The sequence below is a fragment of the Hirundo rustica genome, chromosome 9, assembly GCF_015227805.2.
Source record: "Hirundo rustica isolate bHirRus1 chromosome 9, bHirRus1.pri.v3, whole genome shotgun sequence".
Taxonomy (NCBI): Eukaryota; Metazoa; Chordata; class Aves; order Passeriformes; family Hirundinidae; genus Hirundo; species Hirundo rustica.
In genome coordinates, this window is record NC_053458.1 from 24,788,265 (window position 1) to 24,809,840 (window position 21,576).

At 48.0% G+C, this 21,576-nt stretch overlaps 1 protein-coding gene across 1 annotated transcript in view; it reads left to right on the forward strand.

Annotated features, from left to right (window-relative positions):
* The window catches only part of HMCN1 (hemicentin 1), a 166,877-nt gene that overhangs the window by 128,390 nt on the left and 16,911 nt on the right, over window positions 1–21,576 (forward strand). Inside the window, exons 65-90 of the mRNA XM_040072701.1 lie at window positions 379–503; window positions 1,898–2,081; window positions 2,254–2,351; window positions 3,534–3,818; window positions 4,475–4,665; window positions 5,318–5,399; window positions 5,863–5,999; window positions 8,953–9,094; window positions 10,076–10,220; window positions 10,953–11,080; window positions 11,271–11,427; window positions 11,618–11,739; window positions 11,922–12,086; window positions 12,274–12,381; window positions 12,523–12,660; window positions 12,804–12,938; window positions 13,177–13,446; window positions 13,897–14,087; window positions 14,435–14,648; window positions 15,119–15,253; window positions 15,681–15,871; window positions 16,387–16,468; window positions 17,458–17,727; window positions 18,214–18,384; window positions 18,908–19,078; window positions 20,719–20,889. Of these exons, the coding sequence (XP_039928635.1) occupies window positions 379–503; window positions 1,898–2,081; window positions 2,254–2,351; window positions 3,534–3,818; window positions 4,475–4,665; window positions 5,318–5,399; window positions 5,863–5,999; window positions 8,953–9,094; window positions 10,076–10,220; window positions 10,953–11,080; window positions 11,271–11,427; window positions 11,618–11,739; window positions 11,922–12,086; window positions 12,274–12,381; window positions 12,523–12,660; window positions 12,804–12,938; window positions 13,177–13,446; window positions 13,897–14,087; window positions 14,435–14,648; window positions 15,119–15,253; window positions 15,681–15,871; window positions 16,387–16,468; window positions 17,458–17,727; window positions 18,214–18,384; window positions 18,908–19,078; window positions 20,719–20,889 (4,208 nt within the window). The remainder of the gene's footprint in view (window positions 1–378; window positions 504–1,897; window positions 2,082–2,253; window positions 2,352–3,533; window positions 3,819–4,474; window positions 4,666–5,317; window positions 5,400–5,862; window positions 6,000–8,952; window positions 9,095–10,075; window positions 10,221–10,952; window positions 11,081–11,270; window positions 11,428–11,617; window positions 11,740–11,921; window positions 12,087–12,273; window positions 12,382–12,522; window positions 12,661–12,803; window positions 12,939–13,176; window positions 13,447–13,896; window positions 14,088–14,434; window positions 14,649–15,118; window positions 15,254–15,680; window positions 15,872–16,386; window positions 16,469–17,457; window positions 17,728–18,213; window positions 18,385–18,907; window positions 19,079–20,718; window positions 20,890–21,576) is intronic.

Genomic DNA, 21,576 nt, shown 5'->3' on the forward strand with positions numbered 1-21,576 from the left:
TTAACAGAAATAAGTATATGATATTTATGTCCTTCTCAGTTAATAAATCGCATAAAAGTTCATCATCTTCATGAAAGTTTATTAAGGTCATTTAGTTCCTTTGGAGGGGAAAGATCTGAGGCATGGAAACATTTTACTTGATGCTTTTCCTTATGGGTAAAGCCTGGATGGAGTTGAATCTTAAAAGGTAAACAGAACATCTCTAGGAAAAACTTCTTAGCCTATCTCTAACAAAAATATTTTGCAAAACCCAGTGATTCTCTCATCAAGCTCCCAGGAGAACAGAGGTAGTTACTGCAATGTCCAGACCAGAGTGTTTATTTGCCAGGTCACAGGAACACTAAACAAACTCACTGTGCTTTGTGATCATCTTTATAGAGTGACTCCAGATGGCAGCACATTAAACATCTCCAGAGCTCTCACCTCAGACACAGGAAAATACACTTGTGTGGCTACTAACTCTGCAGGAGAGGAGGACAGGATTTTCAACCTGAATGTATATGGTGAGTTGTGCCAGATGTGAAACCCAAGTCTGCTCCATAATCCCATCCTTGGGAGTGCTCCCAAGGGAGAGCACAGAGAGGAGTGCCTGTCTGCAGTGGAATCCTGCATGCACATTTTCCAATTTCCTATGCTGTAGATATTACACAGGATGTTCTGAAAATGCCAGAAGGGTAGACATTGCTGGTAAATATGTTTTGGAATGAACAGGAATTAATTCCGTTGGTGGATTTCATAATAGAGGGATTCTGCTTGTGGTGATTTTTTTGTTTCTTGTGGGGAAGAATATATTTGGGCTGATTTTGTGTGACACTGCTCTTTTGTTGTATTATCTTCCCTAATTCCAATCAAAGCACATCAGCTAAGAGCGGAGTGGTATGAAGGGAAATGATAGTTAAAGGTCCTGAGAGTTTAAAAATGAGGGAGTATTGGAGGAAATTGCACAGTTTGACACCCAGTGCCTAGTGAGTGTAATCCTTTAGCAGCATAGAGAGCGAGTATTTTAAGTTGTGGAAAATGTGGAAAATTAAGTACAATGGAGTAGAGACGGGAGAGTTCTTTCTAGGCAGGGTTTCACTGCTGGGTATTTCACTGTCCCACTGACACAGACTCAGAGTCAGTGGGAGCACAGGCGTGAGCAGAGCCATTAGAGATGACCTTTGGTATCATGAAAAACAGTCCTGAATGACCACAGCACATGTTTCTGGGACAGAATGGCTCTGCACAACAGCAGGGAGTTTGTGCTCAGTTGGTATTGGTTGAAGTTCAAGCAATAACCAGCTTAAAGGTCTTACTGGTGTCACTGTAACAGTGGGTGATGGGATCCTAACTGGGCCAGCACCTGGAGCTGGGCTGGGCTTCTTTATGTAGTGAACCCCCAAGGCCATGGCTTTCAAACTAGCCTGTAACCCCAAAGCAGCAGTTCGTGTCATCATCCAGAATACTTACCTACACATTTTTGAACTTTCTGTGTTTTAAGAATGAAATGCAGATGCATCCAGACATCAATAAACTGACTTTCCTCCTGTCATTTCACTGTATTTAAGATTCATTGAAGGCCATGAGTTTGAGTGGTCCCTCCTGGCCCTGGGTTCAGCCCATCCCTTCCTGCACTGTCCTTCTCTCCCCAGGAACTTCAGGCCCTGAGCTCTGTCTTGCTTGCTGCAGGCTGGCAAATCAAAAAGAATTCTACTGTCATTGCACAGTGCTTCTGATTTGAAATACAGAAATGGATGATTTTTAGTGCTCACTATTATTGTCTGAGGATTTGCTCTACAAAAAATGGGATCCTCTTACTGAATTGCCAGCGGGGCATTGGGGGCAGGATTTTCTGCAAGGTGCAATGGTTTTAAGAGCCTGTTTTAATCCATTCCTTTCCATCATCAACAAAATGCAGTTCCTCCAACAATAGCCAACAGTAAAGATGAAGCAGAGGAGCTCACTGCCCTTTTGGACACCTCCCTAAATATTGAATGCGCTGCTGCTGGGACCCCACCACCACAGCTCCACTGGCTGAAGAATGGCCTTCCTCTCTCTGTCTCTTCCCAGATCAAGCTCCTCTCAGCTGGGAGGATCCTCAGGTTGGTTTTCTTTCCTTTGAACTAGCTGACTTTCTGTTCTGTTTTGCAGTATTAGCATAACTCTGCTGTATTTTTGGAAGCAAGAGTAAAATTTGATCCAAACCATGCCGTAATAAAGGTAATGTGTTCCATGTATTCCATTTACAGCTTGCTTTAATTGCTTTTTCCTTAGACTAGCCCGAGTGCAAATATCTGATACTGGAGTGTACACTTGTGTAGCATCTAACAGGGCTGGAGTGCACAATAAACATTACAACCTGCGAGTTTTGGGTGAGTGTCTCTGAAATGTTTTATGTAAAGAATCTTATTTCTTGATTTCTTAATCCTACTCTTGAGTTTCCTTTCTCAGCAACACCTTATTGCAGATAACCACAAGTATATCTTAGAGGTTATCACTGGGGAAGTATTAACTTTTCAAAGTGTTGGGTTTTTTTTTTAAATTGAAAGTGTTTTAACCCTAGAAAAGTCCTTAATTGAATTGTCACCAATAACATAAAATCACAGAGTGGCTTGGGTTGGAAGGGACCTTAAAGCTCATCTAGTTCCAACTCGCATACTGTATCACAGGTTTTTTTAGTAAGAAAAATAATTAATTTGTAAGTGCAGTTTGGCACAGGAATGTAAGTGGGGAAGTGCAGAAGGGCAGCTGTTCTGTGTCTGAGCTCTGTCCTGTGTGTGACTGAGCTCTGTCCCTGTGCCCTGTCCCTTGTGTGTGACTGAGCTCTGTCCCCTCAGTGTTCCTCTGCTGTGTGACTGAGCTCTGTCCCTGCAGTGTGTGACTGAGCTCTGTCCCTGTCCCATGTGTGACTGAGCTCTGTCCCCGCAGTGTCCCTGTCCCTTGTGTGTGACTGAGCTCTGTCCCCGCAGTGTGTGACTGAGCTCTGTCCCCATGCCCTGTCCCATGTGTGACTGAGCTCTGTCCCCGCAGTGTCCCTATCCCGTGTGTGACTGAGCTCTGTCCCTGCAGTGTGTGACTGAGCTCTGTCCCCGCAGTGTCCCTGTCCCGTGTGTGACTGAGCTCTGTCCCTGCAGTGTGTGACTGAGCTCTGTCCCTGTCCTGTGTGTGACTGAGCTCTGTCCCCGCAATGTCCCTATCCCGTGTGTGACTGAGCTCTGTCCCTGTCCCGTGTGTGACTGAGCTCTGTCCCCGCAGTGTCCCTGTCCCGTGTGTGACTGAGCTCTGTCCCCGCAGTGTCCCTGTCCCGTGTGTGACTGAGCTCTGTCCCCGCAGTGTCCCTGTCCCGTGTGTGACTGAGCTCTGTCCCTGCAGTGTGTGACTGAGCTCTGTCCCCGCAGTGTCCCTATCCTGTGTGTGACTGAGCTCTGTCCCCGCAGTGTCCCTGTCCCGTGTGTGACTGAGCTCTGTCCCCGCAGTGTCCCTGTCCCGTGTGTGACTGAGCTCTGTCCCCGCAGTGTCCCTGTCCCGTGTGTGACTGAGCTCTGTCCCCGCAGTGCCGCCCAGCCTGGACAATGCGGGGGGCACGGAGGAGGTGCTGGTGCTGCGGGGCGGTGCGGCCGCCCTGGGCTGCGTGAGCGATGGCTCCCCCGTTCCCAGCGTGTCGTGGCTCAAGGACGGCCGGGCCCTGCCCCTGTCCCTCGGGGCTGGCCTGAGCTCCAGCAGGCGCGGGATGGTGCTGCAGGTGCTGAGGGCAGAGCCTGCGGACACGGGCAGATACACCTGCGTGGCCTCCAACGCCGCTGGGCAGAGCAGCAAGCACTTCGTCCTGAAGGTGCTGGGTGAGTGTTCGCCTCTCAGCTTGAGCAGGACGTGGCACTTAAAACACGGCCAGGGATAAAGGAGCATTTCCAGAGGCTCACAGAATCACAGAGTGGTTTGGGTTGGGAGGGACCTTCGAGCCCATCCGGTGCCACCCACTGCCATGGGCAGGGACACCTTCCGCTAGCCCGGGTTGCTCCAAGCCCCATCCAACCTGGTCATTTCGATAAATGAGAGAAATAAGGAAATGAAAGATACCTAAAGATGTGCGAACGTGCAATACTCTGTGTATTTCCGAAGCACTGAAATGTGCTATAATTAATATAAATATAAGCTATAAATTAGTAAGTTGGCTTAGCAGAAATTCAGCTTGACAGTATGATGCACAGCTGAAAGCACAACAGTTAAAGGGTGATAAATATATTTGCTGCAGTTACAGAATGTTTTGTCTGTGTTTTTTAAAACATTTTCTGACTAATAATTCTAAATCATAAAATATGGAAATTAATGGGCAGAGTCAGATAGAAATTACCCGAGTTCTTCAGTGAGTTCCTGATACAGTCAGAAATAATTTAACATAGACTAATTCTACAGACTGCCTACAAGATCATGTTTCCAGTCAGTTTTTACAGGTGTTTTGAATCCATAAAGAACTGGAAAGTTTTTCCTTTGGCAGAGCCACCTCGTATCAATGGTTCAGATGAACCAGAAGAGCTCTCTGTCATTGTCAACAACCCGCTTCAGCTTCTCTGCATCTCCTCTGGCATCCCAGTGCCCAAAATCTCATGGATGAAGGATGGGCGTCCACTGCTGCAGACTGACAATATTCACATGCTAGGAGAAACCCTCCGAATAACCAGTGCTCAGGTAGAGTGCTGTTTCAAAATAGGCTCAGTTCTGCTATCCCTAAAATGATTTCTGCCTTAGGACGATCCTTAGAGGTGCTCTAAAAACCCCTAAAATCCACCTACCTGCATTTGTGATTAGAGAAGGGTCCAAGTCAAATAACCTTTGAAAACCTGCATCAATAAACTAAGGCTGGATCCAGCTATGGATGCCCAGGTGAAGTTTCCCCAGAAGTGGGACAGGGCTTGGGATTGATGGCTGCTTGTTTTATTTGTAAAACAAACGCTTCTGGGCTGTACAATGAGGAGTCTATAGGAAGGAGAAACCATAAAGATGTTAATGACTCTGTGCACAAAAGGATTTCCTCAGTACCCAAACCTGAGCCTTCCTTAGATGGATCGCTATAGCCAATACCATTCTTAGTGCTGGACACACATTATCCAGAAAGATTTTATGGAGTCCTGCAACTCCTGAGCTGTCTCTGTATAACCCCATCAAAGTGAAATAAAGAAGTATTCAACAACTTCATTACTTTCTTTCCAGGCATTCTGTGTCTCCTGTGCTTGTGTTCAAGTGCTGCCTGTTGTATGCTGTTACTGTGTTTGTATTTATTGGTTTTGCTGAATTTTCCCCGTAATCTGGAGTTTCTGCTGATGTTTTCCTGTGTTTCCAGGTGGAGGACACAGGAAGATACACATGTTTAGCATCTAGCCCGGCAGGAGATGCTGACAAGGAATATTTGGTACGAGTGCATGGTAAGTTCAGTTTAGGAAAAGAAAATTTCCTCAAAGTGTGAACTGCTAAGGTACACGTCAGCATCTCATTTAACAAACACATATTCCCAAAGATGAAATATTCTGTGATATTACACCATAGGATCATAATTAATGTTTCTGATTAAGGATGGTTATTCTGAATGTGATACACAATTAGAAGGGAAGTTCCACCTGATTTCTGTTACAATTCCAAGTCTGACTTCGAATATCCAGGAAGCTCACAGATGTCAGCATTTGCTTGGATCAAGTTTGTTGTGCTCGCTCTATAGAGACGTGAAGTATACTGATATATTTAACGCAGGTATTGAGAAGAAGAACTAATTAGTGATACCACAGCTTTGCATTTATTTTAAACTTGAGATAAATCAGAAATTTTCAAAAAGTAGTTTTCTTGATGGTTCATATGTGTGGTGCTGGTTTTGTTCTCTGTTCTTTGTCCCAGTCCCTCCCAACATCGCTGGTACCGGAGGGCCCCAGGAGCTGACGGTGCTGCAGAACAGCCAGGTTATTCTGGAGTGCAGGTCGGACGCCGTGCCTCCTCCCATCATCTCCTGGCTGAAGGACGGAGAGCAGCTGGAGGTACCGATGTCCCAGCCTTTGTGCTGGCCTTTTGCTCGCTGCAGTTGTCACAGCAGTGCTCGAGGTCTCTTCTCCGCTCACTCGCCCCTCAGCCCGAGTTACGCGCCCGGAGCTCAGAGCAGCTGGGTAGCCCCAGTGCCACTGCAGTCAGCCCCAACTGAGTCCCCAGAGCCAGCGGGCATGTGAAGCGGCCATCCCGCTGTTACTTGTTCTTTTTTCCTTTAGGGGGATCCCTTGCTCCTCCTGGATCCTCTGAGCAATGCTAGAAGCCTTTGGTAAACTCCTGAATGGCTTCCCAGGAAAGGTAGCTGAGACAAGACTGCGCTCTATGTTTCCTTTGGCTGTATTATGCATCCTCCTACTCTAGCAGCATTCAGAAAGGAATTGAAGTTCTTTAGAAGAATATGGGTTGCTAATCACCAGGTTTTATACCAAGTGCATCTTTCCCACTCAGAATTCCATAGTGCCATGGCAAGGCAGAGAGTCTTTGATGGTTGAGAGACAATTAGCAAGATGAGGATTGTTTATACAGAAACAATTTTTTTCCTCCCCATCTTTGGAACCACTCACAAAACAGGTCCTTTTCAACTGAATATTAAAGTTCAGTTATTAATTGAACTTAATTAAAATTTTTCTCACAACTTTGTTCATTAATAAAGAGGAAACAAATACAGATTATGAGCTATTTCCCTTGACTGTGACCCATCAGTAGAACCTCACTCAAGTTTCTGCCTGTTTGCTTTCCTCTGACATGTCATTCCTCAGACTCTTTCTCTGTGGTAGATGTAGAAGAATTAAATATTATTGGAAGGAGGATATGGTGGGTAAACGTGTCTTACAAAGTACTACTAGGACCATTATCGTAATATAGCCCAGGAACCAGCTGGAAACAAATTTAACAGGACCGTTCTACTTCTGGACAGTTAATTCTCTAATTGGGTGGGGGTTTTTAATGAAAATAAGGTTGAACAAGGCTTGGAAATAATATATATATGAATGCATTTTGCCTTAGCCTTCATTGGAAAGCTTATGTTTGAAAAGCAGTGCTTAGGGAACATAAACCATGAAAAGTACTGTTAAAAATATTCGCCAGAAAACAAAAGTAGAGCAACCCTGTGACAGCCAGAGGTGCTCAGCTGGTAACCTGGGAATTATCTTTGCACTGTGAATTCTCCTCCTGCCTCATGAACTCATGTCAGAATGTGAGGGCTGAAGCTTCTTGGGACTTCAAAGCCCGTCCAGTGCCACCCCCTGCCATGGCCAGGGGCACTTTCCACTAACCCAGCTTGCTCCAAGCCCAATCCAGGCTGTCCTTGGACACTTCCAGGGATCCAGGGGCAGCCACAGCTTCTCTGGGCACCCTGTACCAGGGCCCCCTCACTCATGAGCTCATATTCTAGACATCAGGAGAAATCTGTGTCCTCCCCAATGCCCAGTTGCTTTCCCAACCCCAAAGAAATGCAACAGCTGGCTAATCTTGAGCAGCTGGAAGTGGGTGTCCTTGGGTGTGGGAAAAGAGATGAGGAGCTCCTTGACAAATCATCCTCCTTGCCTGGAAAAGTGGAGGTGTCACAGTGACAAGAGAGGGCTGGAGAAAGGCAGGTTCTTAGTCTGCCATGTTATTTCAGTTTAAATATCACTAGTTTTGTGAAGCAGCCTTGTTGTAGGGGTTGTCATTCCTCCCACTTTTGTTGTCTTTCACTGGGCAGATCTTGAGGTAGGGTCTGCCCTAGTGCATCTATGTGTGCTGAGTGACGGAACTGTGCAGCACCACCTGCTCTGGCAGCAGAGCTATGGAAAGATCTGGCCTCCAGCAGCTTTGAAGTTGTGGCACTCTTGAGGGGTTTTGGAAATGTACATTGAGGGTTAAGAAAAGAATAGGAGCTTCCTGGCCTAACCTGGCTTTTTTCAAACACTGAGAGACTTGTTGAATTTGTATTTTTTTTTTCCAGCCTGAGGTTTCTGGCTTATTTGGAGTAGAGCCTACAGATTAAGTTACAGCTTCATCCTCTGTCTCCTGTTATCTCTAGGTTTCTGTGTTTAGAAACCATCACATAGGTTGTGATGGAAATGCCAGTGATTGCCCAAAATCTGTCAATAACCCACCCAGGTGGTGAATTGTGTCACCTGAGAGCTCCTGCCCTGCACTCCAGCATTGGAGCTGATGCCTGGTGTGAGAACAGGGTACCAGGGTGCTTAGTGCAGAACCAGGGGAGTTTCATCTCTCTGGGGTGCCCTTCTCAGACCCTCTAACCAGGAGAGTAGATGGGAATATCAGCTTTCATTTCCATTTAGAGGGTGGGTAGCACATACTGGAAAAGCTAAGTTTGTGCTCTTTTTCCTGCTGGTTTTTATCCAGTCAGGTCTCTGAACACTCGTAGCTGATGTTGCTGTCAGTGATTGAAGCTGGGTGTGGTAAAGCTCTCACTGAACTGGCTCCTGGCAGGGGCTGTGGAGTTGCTGCAGAGCAGGGAAGAGGGGCAGCCTGTGCTCAGAGCTGCTGGCTGGTGCACTCCTGGCTGGTAAACTGAGCTGGCTAAGCCTGTGCTGCCTCCCAGCTGAGCCAGACAGTGATCCTGGAAGAACAGGGTAGAGAAACTTTGATTCCTTTTGCCTATAGTGTGCATAGATAATAAGATAAATTAATCATGTGCTATTAGGTGTGCCTTTCCATAAAAGCTCCATAAAAGCCCTTTGGCTCTGTAACAGCTGCCTCCTTCAGGCACAAGCCCCAGTGGGGATTTCAATGGAGAACCAGTAAGCAAAGCTAAATTTTAAAAGCCTCCTTTACGCTCTTCTCTTCAGGGGTATAAAGGCAGCAGAGAGTTCAGTCCGTGGTTTATCGGTGCCCTCTCTCCTGGCCTTTATTGCTGTGCAGTGGAAGGATGTTCTGTGCTCAGGAGAGGCCAGCAGCGAAGCTCTCACCCCTGCCTGTGTCTGTGTGTGCCCACAGGGAGGCCCCCGGCTGCGGATCCTGTCCAGCGGGAGGTACCTGCAGATCAACAACGCAGAGCTGGGGGACAGCGCCACATACACGTGTGTGGCCAGGAATGTGGCAGGGGAAACCACCAGGGAGTTCCTGCTGGCGGTGCACGGTAACTCAAGGAGCAGCCTTGGGCAGCTTGGGCTTTGCACGCATTTCTGCAGCAGTTCAGGCAGCAGGGACCGAGCATTTGGGGTGGCTTTCCAGCCGTGTGTTGGCCACTCAGGCCATGCCCAGACTGTGGGGTCATGTGCATAGATGGACTCGTGTCCCACTGCTGAGCCCACAGCCAGCCCCCAGACTCAGGGACCTGCTGGACACTTGCCATGGCTCACTCTCCAACCATCTGTGCTTCTTGTGATTAGGGGCTGTATCCACCCATCATCCTGACACAGTCAGGATACATCCAGAGTGAGCACCCACATCCAGGACTGCCAAATGTTCTTGGACAAACCCAGGGCAATTCTTTGAAGCATCTGACTGGCAGGTTTCACAGCTGGCTTGACACGTTAACTTGAGAGCTGTGGCAGCTTCTCTGTGCCTGGGGAGGACAGGGCTTGAGAGGCCTTACCAGGATCCTTGTCCTGTGCTACCTTAGCCCTGAGCTCCATTTTAAACCTGCTGATTTTCTCACCTCTAGTCTGATGAGAAGCTATTCTACTCTCACACTCAGGTGGCTGGAAGGAATTTTTTCCTCTTTTTCTATTCTGTTTCAGGCCCAGTCACATATTGTGCCCTGGCTTTTTGTGGTCCAGCTAAAGTCCTTTTTTTCTCCTTCGTGTGTAATCAGGAAGCAAGGATATCCCCACAGCCTTAGCTTGCTGAATTCCATGTGCTGAACTCCTGCTGCTTTAGCTCAGTGATACCCTTTGCAGTAACTTGCAGAGCTGACCTTTTCAGTGTATTTCAGCCAAACTTTCTTTCTCCTTCCCTGCTGCACCTTGGCAATTACCGTCACCTGGAATGGTAAGAAACTTGTTCCTGTCTCTGCAGTGAACCCAAATCTGCTGCTGCACCTCTTTTCACGTGTTCAGTTTCAGTCATTGCAATGTAGATTTGCTTCCTTTGTATCATCAGCAATTCTCCCTTGCAGTGGCTCCCACGATCCGGAGCAGCCCCCAGACCACCATGGTCCACATCAACACCTCTGTCCTGCTGGAGTGTGCTGCAGAAGGAGTCCCAGCCCCCAGGATCACCTGGAGGAAGGATGGGGCTGTTTTTACTGGAAACAATTCCAGGTATTGCCCAGAATTTTGCACAAATATTATTCATTGCTGCTTAAGAATGTATTTATTACAGTCTTAAAGAAACTTAATTAGACATGAAATTGTTCTAGAGAAAAGTAGCAGCACCAAAGGTTTCACCTTTTTGTTGTTAAGAAGGGTAAAAAAACTCCTTTGGCAACCAAATATAATAATAATTATCCTGACATTAGATGTTTTGAACAGTAAATGTAAAAGATTTTTATATTTACACAGAGTTTTGGGATGAAGCCAAGCAATTTCATGCAGACCAAAAACTGGTCTGTATTTTCTAATACCTAAAACTTTTTATACATGTTCTAGTAGCAATTTTTATTATAGTGAATGTTTTTTGTCTCCTGACTGTTCTATGAGGAAGTAGCTTGGCATTTTCTAGAACTGAGAAAAAGCTAAGGACTTCTGTTGTATTGCAAAGAAAAAGTACAGGCATTAGTTAGGGGTTTTTTAAGGTTAAATGAGAAACCATTAAAAAGGGGGTTGGTTGTTTTCTGTAAATCCAGTATCATTTGTATGAAATCACCATGTCAGCCAGATTTCTTTGGGAAATGGATGTGCTCAGAAAGAGTGAAATAAGTGAGAAAGCTCCGTGCCCCAATTAACGCGTGCTTCATTTAGGCCATTGGCTGTGTCCCCTGGGTCATCTCTTCCTCCACACTGCCATGGTGCCCTGTGGATGCATGGTGGGCAGCACCGTTTGCTCTGTTGCAGGTATTCAGTGTTGGAGGATGGGTCCCTGCACATCCCCTGGGCACAGGTGGCTGACACGGGCAGATACATGTGCATGGCCACCAACGCCGCGGGCAGCGAGCGCCAGCGCATCGACCTGCACGTCCTCGGTAAAGCCTGGGGCTGCCGCTGAACCACTGACGGCACGCTTCTTCTACCAGAGGCAGTTTCTGTTTAGTCCCTTCTTAGCTGCTCTGGTTAAAAAAAAGGGGAGAAATGCGAGTCTGTGTATATATGAATTATTCTAAATAATTACATATATATATAAAATTATTCTAAATAATTACGCTTTGTCCTTAGTTCCTCCAACTATTGCTCCTGGGCAGACGAATATCACAGTTACCGTAAATGAGCAAACCACTTTGCCTTGTGAAGCCACTGGAATTCCCAGACCAGCAATTAGCTGGAAAAAGAATGGGCACCTGCTTAGTGTTGACCAGAATCAGAATACATACAGGTGAGAGGTGTTTTCTTTCTCACTGTGGGTTTCAAGTTTTCAGGGATGATTTTGGCACTTGAAAAATCTAGCTGTGCTTAAAATCTACCTTGTCTAGCCAGCAAATTCAGTGGGCTGACTACCTGAGAAGGAAAGAAGTATTTCAATAGCTTTTACTTTCTTTTTTCTTTGATTTCTTTCTTTTGTTCAGACTTCTGTCTTCAGGTTCCTTAGTAATCATTTCTCCCACTGTGGATGACACTGCTGTCTATGAGTGTTCTGTGTCAAATGCTGCAGGAGAAGATCAAAGGGCAATTGATCTCACTGTTCAAGGTAGAGGGGATATTGCTATTACATTTGTGTGCCACCCAGAACTTCTTTGGGATGTTCCAATGTTGAGATGAGAGTTTATTTCATTCCCCTTTGACACTGATATCCATAAGTCTCTGGTATTTCCAAGAATTTATAACAAATGAGTGTGGGCAAGTAACCTTTGCCCTGCTCTTCATTTTCAGTGCCCCCATCCATAGCTGATGAAGCCACAGAGCTCCTGGTAACAAAGCTGTCACCAGTCGTGATTTCCTGCACCGCCTCCGGTGTTCCCACCCCCTCAGTTCATTGGACCAAAAATGGCATCAAGTTGCTTCCCAGAGGAGATGGCTACAGAATTGTCTCTTCAGGTAATGTGCTGCAGGAAATCAGTGCAATCAGGCACATCCATTACATCTGTAAGTAATGAATTACAGAAATGTGAACAATCCCCCAAAGATCCCCTCTCTGATGGCTTGGAATGAAATGAGGGATGCTGTAAGGGAGCACCTGTGCCCCGAGGATGCTCTGCATGTTGTGGTGCTCTCTCTGCCCCAGGAGCTGTGGAGATCCCCTCTGCCCAGCTGGCCCACGGGGGCAGGTACACCTGCATGGCCCGGAACGCCGCGGGCTCTGCCCACAGGCACGTCACTCTGCACGTGCAGGGTAAGCTGGAGGCTGATGAGCAAGGCTGTTCTCGCAGCCAGCATTGCTACTTCAGTCTGCTCAGGCTGTACAGTTTTAGTGCTCTTCTGTATTCTCCTAGCCTTGAACATTATGCTTTTCCCTTTTTCTTTCATTCCGCAGAGCCACCCGTTATCCAGGCCCAGCCGGGAGCGTTGGATGTCATCGTGAACAATCCCATTGTGCTGCCCTGTGAGGCCACGGGCACTCCTCAGCCCGTGATCACGTGGCAGAAGGAGGGCATTAACATCATCACCACAGGTATCCTCCTGAAGCCTGGGACCCCGCCTGCTCCCGTGACACAGACACCCATTTTCTTTTCTGGAACTTGGGGTTCTCCTTGCCATTCATTTAAAACCAAACACCAAACCAGAAGTGTCTTACTTTGATTATATTTGTTTTAGGGAACAGCTACACGGTCCAGCCAAGTGGCAGTTTGCAGATTGCCAGAGCAGCTGTGGAAGATGCTGGCACTTACATGTGTGTTGCTCAGAATCCAGCTGGCACTGCTCTGGGGAAGATCAAGCTGAAAGTTCAAGGTAAATCACCTTTTAAACTCCTTCTCTTGGACAAACACAGTTCTGAGCGATAGAAAGGGACCTAGTGCTTTCCTGCTTGACATGATGCTGAACAGAGCCCAGGAGATTTATTCCTAGTAGCTTGATACCTACTTTAGGATACCAAACTATATTTTAGAATTATTTTCACTGAGAACTAAAGTGTTCCTTGCGTCTTACAGCATCTAATTCTTTTAACAATTGTCTTTGTTCCTTTCAGTTCCTCCTGTTATCAAGTCCCATGTGGAGGAATATGTTGTTGCCATTGATCAGTCTGTCACTCTGCAGTGTGAGGCTGAAGGCTACCCTGTGCCAGAGATCAGCTGGCATAAGGTTGGGCAGCAGATAACGGAGTCCATGCGAAGGAGAATCCTGAGCACGGGGGCTCTGCAGCTCCTGTTTGTGCAGCCCGGGGACAGCGGCCGCTACACCTGCACAGCAGCAAATCCTGCGGGATCCAGCAGCTCCGGCACAGAGCTCATCGTGCATGGTGAGGAACACTTCCTGGGAGTGTAGGGGGCAATGCTAGGGCTAGTCCAGACAGGCTGAGGACTCCCCTTCCCTGGAACTGTCCAAGGCCAGGCTGGATGGGGCTTGGAGCAACCTGGGATAATGGAAGGTGTTGGAATGGGGTTAGAATGAGACAGTCTCTATGGTCCTTTCCAGCCCAAACCATCCTATGATTCCATGCTAAGTGGGACTGTAGGGAAACAATGTGTGTTACCAGTGTGACCCCACATAGAGTAAGGAGCTAGGGAAGTACAGGAGGAGTTAGGGAAAATTGTGCTGCTTAATATAGGGGAGTGTCATTAAGTTGTAATATTGGCCAGTAGCTTGAATTTTGGCACACAATCCAGAAGGTCCAGGCAAGGGTTTTCTTCAGTCCAGCGCTGTGCTTGGATAATACCCAGAGGAAATGTTTTTAATGACCTCCCCACAGTTCCACCCAGGATCCGCAGCACAGATACGCAGTACACGGTCACGGAGAGCTCCCAGGCTGTTCTGTCTTGTGTGGCTGAGGGGATCCCAACACCAGCAATTAACTGGAGGAAGGACAACATGCTGTTAAGAGACACAGTGGGAAAATACCAGACTGTGCCCGGTGGAGACCTCATTTTGGACAATGTTGTGGTAAGTTTCCTAAATCTAAGCTGTTATTGGACATATTTGGCAGCGATGAGACCCACTTCTGGGTTAGTCATTGTTTTAATTTTGATTTCTTGTTCTTAATGTTCCAGAATCATCAGAAATTTTTTCATTTTCCACTGGGGAGTAAAATCTATAAAGAATTTGTAGTGGTAAAACCTCAGGAAGGGTAAAAAGGAGCGTTAGTCATCCTTCAAATTTAGGGACATGGAAGAGCTCAGCTGAGCATTTCTGCTGAATGCTTGTTCCAAGCCTTTCAAGATTCTTTTACTAAGTGGTGTGTGCTGTAGGATATATCCCAGCTGAAATTTCCCCACTGTGTTTCCTTCCAGCCCGAAGACTCTGGCAGTTACACCTGCATTGCCACCAACACCGCTGGGGAGGACACACACACAGTCACCCTGACTGTTCACGTGCTCCCAGCTTTCACTGAACTGCCTGGAGATGTAGCCTTGACCAAAGGAGAGCAGCTCAGGTTATCCTGCAAAGCAACGGGGGTACCTGTCCCCAGAATAACATGGACCTTTAACAATAACATCATTCCAGGTGGGTCCCTGATGGCCATTTGGCTGCAGACTTTTTTCCCTGTGCAGCACTGCAGTTTAGGGCAGGAAAGAAGAAAACTCTAGCTGGAATAAACTGTTAGTGACTGTGTGAGGAATATCTTTAGTGTTATGCAATCATGTAATTAAATTGCCCCTGAGACAAAGCTGTAAGGAAGGTAATTAAAAAATGGTCCCTCTCCTGTAGCCAATAATGTAACACATCAAAACCAGTCATATCTAATGATATTTACTCAGCATCCAAGCAACTGATGCTCAAAATTAAGGGGCAGCTGAAGTGAATAGGTGCACGTGGGCAGATGTCACAGCAGTGACTTCCTGTGCATTCCTGAAGTGTCTTAGGGATGCACAGGGCCCCTGAGCTGTGCTGCTGAGGGTGCTCAGATTCAAACACTCCTGTGAGCTGTGTACATTCCAGTCCCTGGAATGACCCTTTCCCTGCCATCCCTCCAGCACAGTATGATGATGTCAATGGGCACAGTGAGCTGCTCATCGAGCGGGTGTCCAAGGAGGACTCTGGGACCTATGTGTGCTCTGCAGAGAACACGGTGGGCTCCATCAAGGCCATTGGCTTCGTGTACGTCAAAGGTACGTGAAAAACGGTGGTTGTGGTCATTGCTGGACAGCTCCATTTGGATAGTGGAGTCAGAATGGGATGGGTGAGAAGGCACCTTCCACTAGCCCAGGCTGCTCCAGGCCCCACCCAGCCGGAACTTGGACACTTCCAGGGATCCAGGGGCAGCCACAGCTTCTCTGGGCACTCTGTGCCAGGCCTCACCACCCTCACAGGGACGATTTCTCCCTAATATCCAATTTTAACCTGCCTGCTGTCAGTTTAAAGTATTCCCTCTAGTATATAATACCTTGCCAATGGGCAAGGGAAAAATGGGAAAAATCCAAACAGGCTGAAATGTCCCCTTCAAAAAATCAGAGGTGAGCAATTCCTGCCAGCAGTTATCATCAGGAACACTTTGTTTTAGCTCTGCTATTTCTCTGCCATCCCTTGTTTTTTCAGAGCCTCCAGTCTTCAAAGGGGATTATCACTCCAGCCGAATTGAGCCCTTGGGTGGCAATGCCATGTTGAATTGTGAAGTTAGGGGAGATCCCCCTCCAACCATCCAGTGGAGCAAAAAAGGAGTGGGTGTTCAGATTAGCAACAGAATCCGACAGCTTGTCAATGGTTCCCTTGCTATCTATGGCACTGTGGTGAGTCCTGCCCCATACTGTGTCTGCCTTGAAATTGATCGATAGAGGTAGTCCTGATCATATTGGTTTGAAAGAGTCAGGCTAGACATTTATCCTTTTTTTCTTTTACCTTTAACAAATGTTTTAATTCAGACTAGAGTTCGATTCAAACTATTGAGGCAAAACCCTGGGGATCAGTTCTCCCTGCTTGTCAGAAGGACTGAATTTACATACTAATTGTTGGTGTTGATTTAGAATTTACATACTAATTGTTGGTGTGTGAGATCCTGGTCATGACCAGTTGAATGGAACATTTGCTCTGGACCTTAAGAGAGCCTGGGTTCTATGGGTAAGCTGAAAAGCAAGTGCATTCTCCATGTGCAGATCTCTTACTTGAAATCTAAATTCCTAATCTGAACAGCAAGAATCCTATTTTTCCCCATGAACTCATGTCTACATTTTGAATTGGGGCTAAAATTTCCTGCCCACCCTCCCAGGAGTGGCCCTGTAGACAAAGCCCCGTTTTTGTTCCTCAGAATGAAGATGCTGGTGACTACAAGTGCGTGGCAAGCAATGACGCGGGCGTCGTGGAGCGCAGCCTGACGCTGACCCTGCAGAGTAAGGCTCGAAGGGAGGCTTAATGCCCCTCAAGGGAGTGAAAACCTGCCTGGGCGGAGGTGCAGGCAGCTCCTGCAGGAGTGCTGAGGGTTGGGCACTGGCCTGGAGGTTTGGACTCATCTCTTCTTCCATGGAATTGTAGAAGACCTTGGGTTGGAAGGGACTTTAAGGATCACCTGCTGTGGGCAGGGACACCTTCCACTAAAGCTGGTTGCTCCTTGAACACTTCCAGGAATGCGGCAGCCAAGAGCTTCTCTGGACATCTTTCATCATGAATATTTGAGAGTCTGGTCTAAGGTGTGATTGAGGTCAAAGAAGAGAGGGATGTAAATGGTGGTTGAGCCTCATTGTAGAAACCAGTGCGTAATGAACTAAATCACTCTCTGAAAGGGCCTGTTTCTCTTAGTTCACTCAGTATAACTGGAATAAACTAGACTCTCAACTTATAAATTAAGCAGGTTACATGAGGTGAATCCTAATTCTCATTGACAATATTTAATTTTGGAAAAAATAATAACTTAGAATTTTTCATTGCTAGTGGGAGAACTTCGAAACATGTCCTTCCTACTGTAAAGCCTCAAGCAGTGTGGGTATGTTCCTTACCCCTCAGTTGTCTCTGGACATGAACAAGAACATCTTCCTGTGGGTTTTATAAAAAACAAATTTTAGCAATGAAGAAGAGCATGTGCTCTTATAGCTGGGCCTTTATCTCTGCTTTGGTCCTCAGATTGCTGCATGTTCAAACCAGCTTATTGGCATTGTAACATATGTCTTTTTGATGGCACTTGGGGACATGGTTTAGTGGTGAACATTGGTGGTAGCGCTGGGTTGATGGTTGGCCTTGGTGATCTCAAATCCCTTAAGGATTCTGTGTTTCTATTTTACCAGCGGGGAATAATAATTTTAGGATTTCTCTGTGCTCGTTTTAATGCTAAATCAGTCGAGCCTGTGGCCGTGTGCTGCCACCCAAAGAACCCCTTCTCTTCCAGGCCCCCCAGTCATCACTGTTGAGCCGGTGGGGATGGTGCTGGAAGCTGGTGCCACGGCGGTGCTGGACTGCCAGGCCATGGGAGAGCCCCTTCCCACCATCGGCTGGTCCCGGCAGGGCCAGCCCGTGCTGGACGATGACAGAGTGACCCTGCTGCCCAACGGCTCCCTGCGCATTGCCCCGCTGCAGAGGGAGGACACCTCGGAGTACGAGTGCGTAGCCAGGAATCTCCTGGGATCTGTCCTCGTCACAGTACCCCTGACTGTGCAGGGTAGGTGCACAAAACATCAGAGTGACTGAAGCTGGTAGATGACAGCATTAATCTGGATCAAATGTGGTTAAAGTTCATCTTGCCCACATTTTATGGATGAGATGTTTGATCTTCTTTATAAGCGTTAGATCTAAGGTAAGCCTAGTTCGAAGTGTCAGTGGGATTCTCTTTATTAAATTTTTTTCTGTTATACTCATCCATCTGGGAAAAATAGAGGCTGTGAAGGACGAGAAACAAAAATTATAATGAGAGGGTCTTGAACCAGATCCCATTCTCAGAACATATCATAACTAAACTGTGCCTTTAAAGAAAAGCATTTAGGAGCATGCACAGTGTTTGTCTTTGAACTATGGCAAGAGATTTTTGCACAGTAATGGCACGAAGTGAGATGGATTTCCAAGGGTCAGAAGGTGCAGTTTTCACCTCTCTGTGTTGGCCTAAGGGAGCTGTAGGCAGCGCCCAGCAGCGTCCCTGCTCCCGTTTCAGTGCACGGCGGCTTCTCCAGCTGGCTGGAATGGCGGGCGTGCAGCGTCACCTGCGGCCAGGGAGTGCAGGAGCGCGTCCGGCAGTGCGACAGCCCCGTGCCAGCCAACGGGGGCCGCGGCTGCCAGGGGCCCCACACCGACCTGCGCAGCTGCCACCGCCAGCCCTGCCCAGGTACTGCTGCACTCACACGACCCCACGAGGGTCTCGGTTGGAGGGACCTTAAAACCCATCCAGTGCCACCCCCTGCCATTGGCAGGGACACCTTCCTCTAGCCCAGCTTGCTCCAGCCTGGCCTTGGACACTTCCAGGGATCCAGGGGCAGCCACAGCTTCTCTGGGCACCCTGTGCCAGGGCCTCCCCACCCTCACAGAGAACAGTTCCTTCCAAATACCTGATCTAAATCTCTCCTCTTTTAGTTTAAAACATTTTCCCCCATGTCCTATCGCTGTCTGCCCATCTAAGTCTTCCTCCCTCTATTTTCTAAACCCTATTTAAGTAGTGAAAAGCCACAAAGAATTTATACTTTTAATATCCCTTGCATTAAGTGCCCAAACAGTGAACTTTTATCACCATGGATCTTTTTGGCAGAATTATTTTTCTGAGTGGTTGTAATTAATTTTGGAAAGAAAGAGGAAATTTCAGTAAGTACCGCAAAAATACCATTTAATGAAAACTGGGCTTTTCTGGTCCTTAGTGGATGGGAGCTGGTCGGAGTGGGGGCTGTGGGAAGAGTGTTCAAGGAGCTGTGGCCAAGGGAACAGGACAAGGAGCAGGACCTGCAGTAATCCCCCGGCTCAGCACGGAGGGAAGCCCTGTGAGGGCAGCGCTCTGGAGTCAGTCATGTGCAATCTTAGGCCTTGCCCAGGTAAGAGAAGAGTAATTTAACCTTAATTCCATGAGGGGCTTCACATGCAGCTCTCTTTGTTTCTCCAAACCCAAATTATTTCAGCTTGTTTTCAGTTGTTAGTTATTTTTTTTAAATTGTATTTTAATGTTTTCCAGTACTTGTTACCTACATCTTCACAGCGTAAATTCTCTCTAAACCTATCCTGCAAAGCCAATTAAAATACGAAAAGAACCAAACTCAAGCCACCAACTATTTAATGCTATGTAAAAATGATTGTTAATAACTTAAGACTTTATCTGTATCTTTTCCTCTGTTGTTTACAATTTTTAGCCACATTTTGGTCCCAGCTGCCTGAATGTTCAGGTTTTCTTCCTGTCCCATGAGTATTTCCCACATTTTACAGGTTTTAGTTTATTCAGAATCTTCTCCACTGACATGTTCCCTTCTGTACAATTTGCAATGTTTGATCTTTCCATTTTCCCCTGGCTCTGATGCCACTGTGATGCCAAATACTCATCTGTGGACCTGAGACTCATCTCTCTAGGTTTTGGCAGGAAAATCAGCTCTGGCTGCTGCTTTCTGGCAGCTTTTTGCCAGGCTGCCTTGGCCCTGCTCAGGCCTCCATCCTGCCCAGGGAGGTGGGAAACTCCAGGTTTGATTAAGCGTTCAGTTCTGATGTTCCACGGTGGTGGTGAGGTGATGCAGTCAAAAAATAGAAAGGAGAGGGTCAAATTCTGCTTGTCAAAGTGCTGATTGTTTGGGCCACTGCTCGTGGCATTTTGTGCGGGATTTGGGATATCCCAGGTGTCTGTTGTGGGGCAGTGTGTGGGGTCAGCGCTGTTCCCGGGCAGTGTGTGGGGTCAGCGCTGTTCCCGGGCAGTGTGTGGGGTCAGCGCTGTTCCCGGGCAGTGTGTGGGGTCAGCGCTGTTCCCGGGCAGTGTGTGGGGTCAGCGCTGTTCCTGGGCAGTGTGTGGGGTCAGCGCTGTTGTGGGGCACTGTGTGGGATCAGGGCTGTTCCCAGGCAGTGTGCAGGATCAGCGCTGTTCCCGGGCAGTGTGTGGGGTCAGCGCTGTTCCCGGGCAGTGTGTGGGATCAGGGCTGTTCCCGGGCAGTGTGCGGGGTCAGCGCTGTTCCCGGGCAGTGTGTGGGATCAGGGCTGTTCCCGGGCAGTGTGTGGGGTCAGCGCTGTTGTGGGGCAGTGTGTGGGGTCAGGGCTGTTGTGGGGCAGTGTGCAGGATCAGGGCTGTTCCCGGGCAGTGTGTGGGGTCAGTGCTGTTCCCGGGCAGTGTGTGGGGTCAGCGCTGTTCTCGGGCAGTGTGTGGGGTCAGCGCTGTTCCCGGGCAGTCTGTGGGATCCGGGCTGTTCCCGGGCAGTGTGTGGGGTCAGCGCTGTTCCTGGGCAGTGTGTGGGGTCAGCGCTGTTCCCGGGCAGTGTGTGGGATCAGGGCTGTTCCCGGGCAGTGTGTGGGGTCAGCGCTGTTCCCGGGCAGTGTGTGGGATCAGGGCTGTTCCCGGGCAGTGTGTGGGGTCAGCGCTGTTCCCGGGCAGTGTGTGGGGTCAGCGCTGTTCCCGGGCAGTGTGTGGGGTCAGCGCTGTTCTGAGGCAGTGTGCGGGGTCAGCGCTGTTCCCGGGCAGTGTGCAAGCTGTGTGCCGTTGCAGTGCCCGGCGAGTGGAGCCCGTGGGGCCCGTGGGGGCCGTGCAGCACCACGTGTGGGAAGGGCTCCCAGACGCGGCTGCGGCTCTGCTCCAGCCCGGCCCCGGCGCACGGCGGGCCCCGCTGCCCGGGCCCCGACACGCAGCTCCAGCTCTGCTTCCGCCGCCGCTGCCCAGGTGAGACCAAACTGCTCCTTCCCTTCCCCAGTTCTGCTTCGGTCGCGGTTAACCCTTTCCGGTTCTAAAAGTCTAACCCCTGAAAAAACTCCCCTTCAAGCTTTTTATTGTCACTGCCTCTGTCGCTACTTTGGATCTGCTTATAGAGCCTAAAAATCGGATTTCTTTCTTTGTCCTTGTTACTTTACCTCACAGAAGGCGCATTTTAAAGTATTGATAATTAAATGACAGGTTTCCTAAATATTTATTTTAAACATTTTCTTATGTTCTGTTTTTCATTTATCCTTTTCTTCCACCTTTCAATGAGTGCTTCATGACAGGATAGGAAAAATCACGTTTCTGAAATAGGATTTTTATATTTGGCTGAGTGCAGGGATAATGAGGTGAAATTCAATGGATTGCAATGTCAACATGTCAGACTGAGCCTTCTGGCTTCGTGCTGCATTTTGCTCTTGCAAAATGATCCTATACCAAATCCTCATCGAGACCAGGAAGCAGTAGAAGGGAGAACTGACCTTGTGATGGTGGACTTTAAAGCCCACCTTGTTCTACCCTTGCCATGGGCAGGGACACCTTCCAGTAGCCCAGGCTGCTCCAAGCCTTGTCCAACCTGGCCTTGGACACTTCCACGGATTCAGAGGCAGCCACAGCTTCTCTGGGCACCCTGAGCCAGGATCTCACCACCCT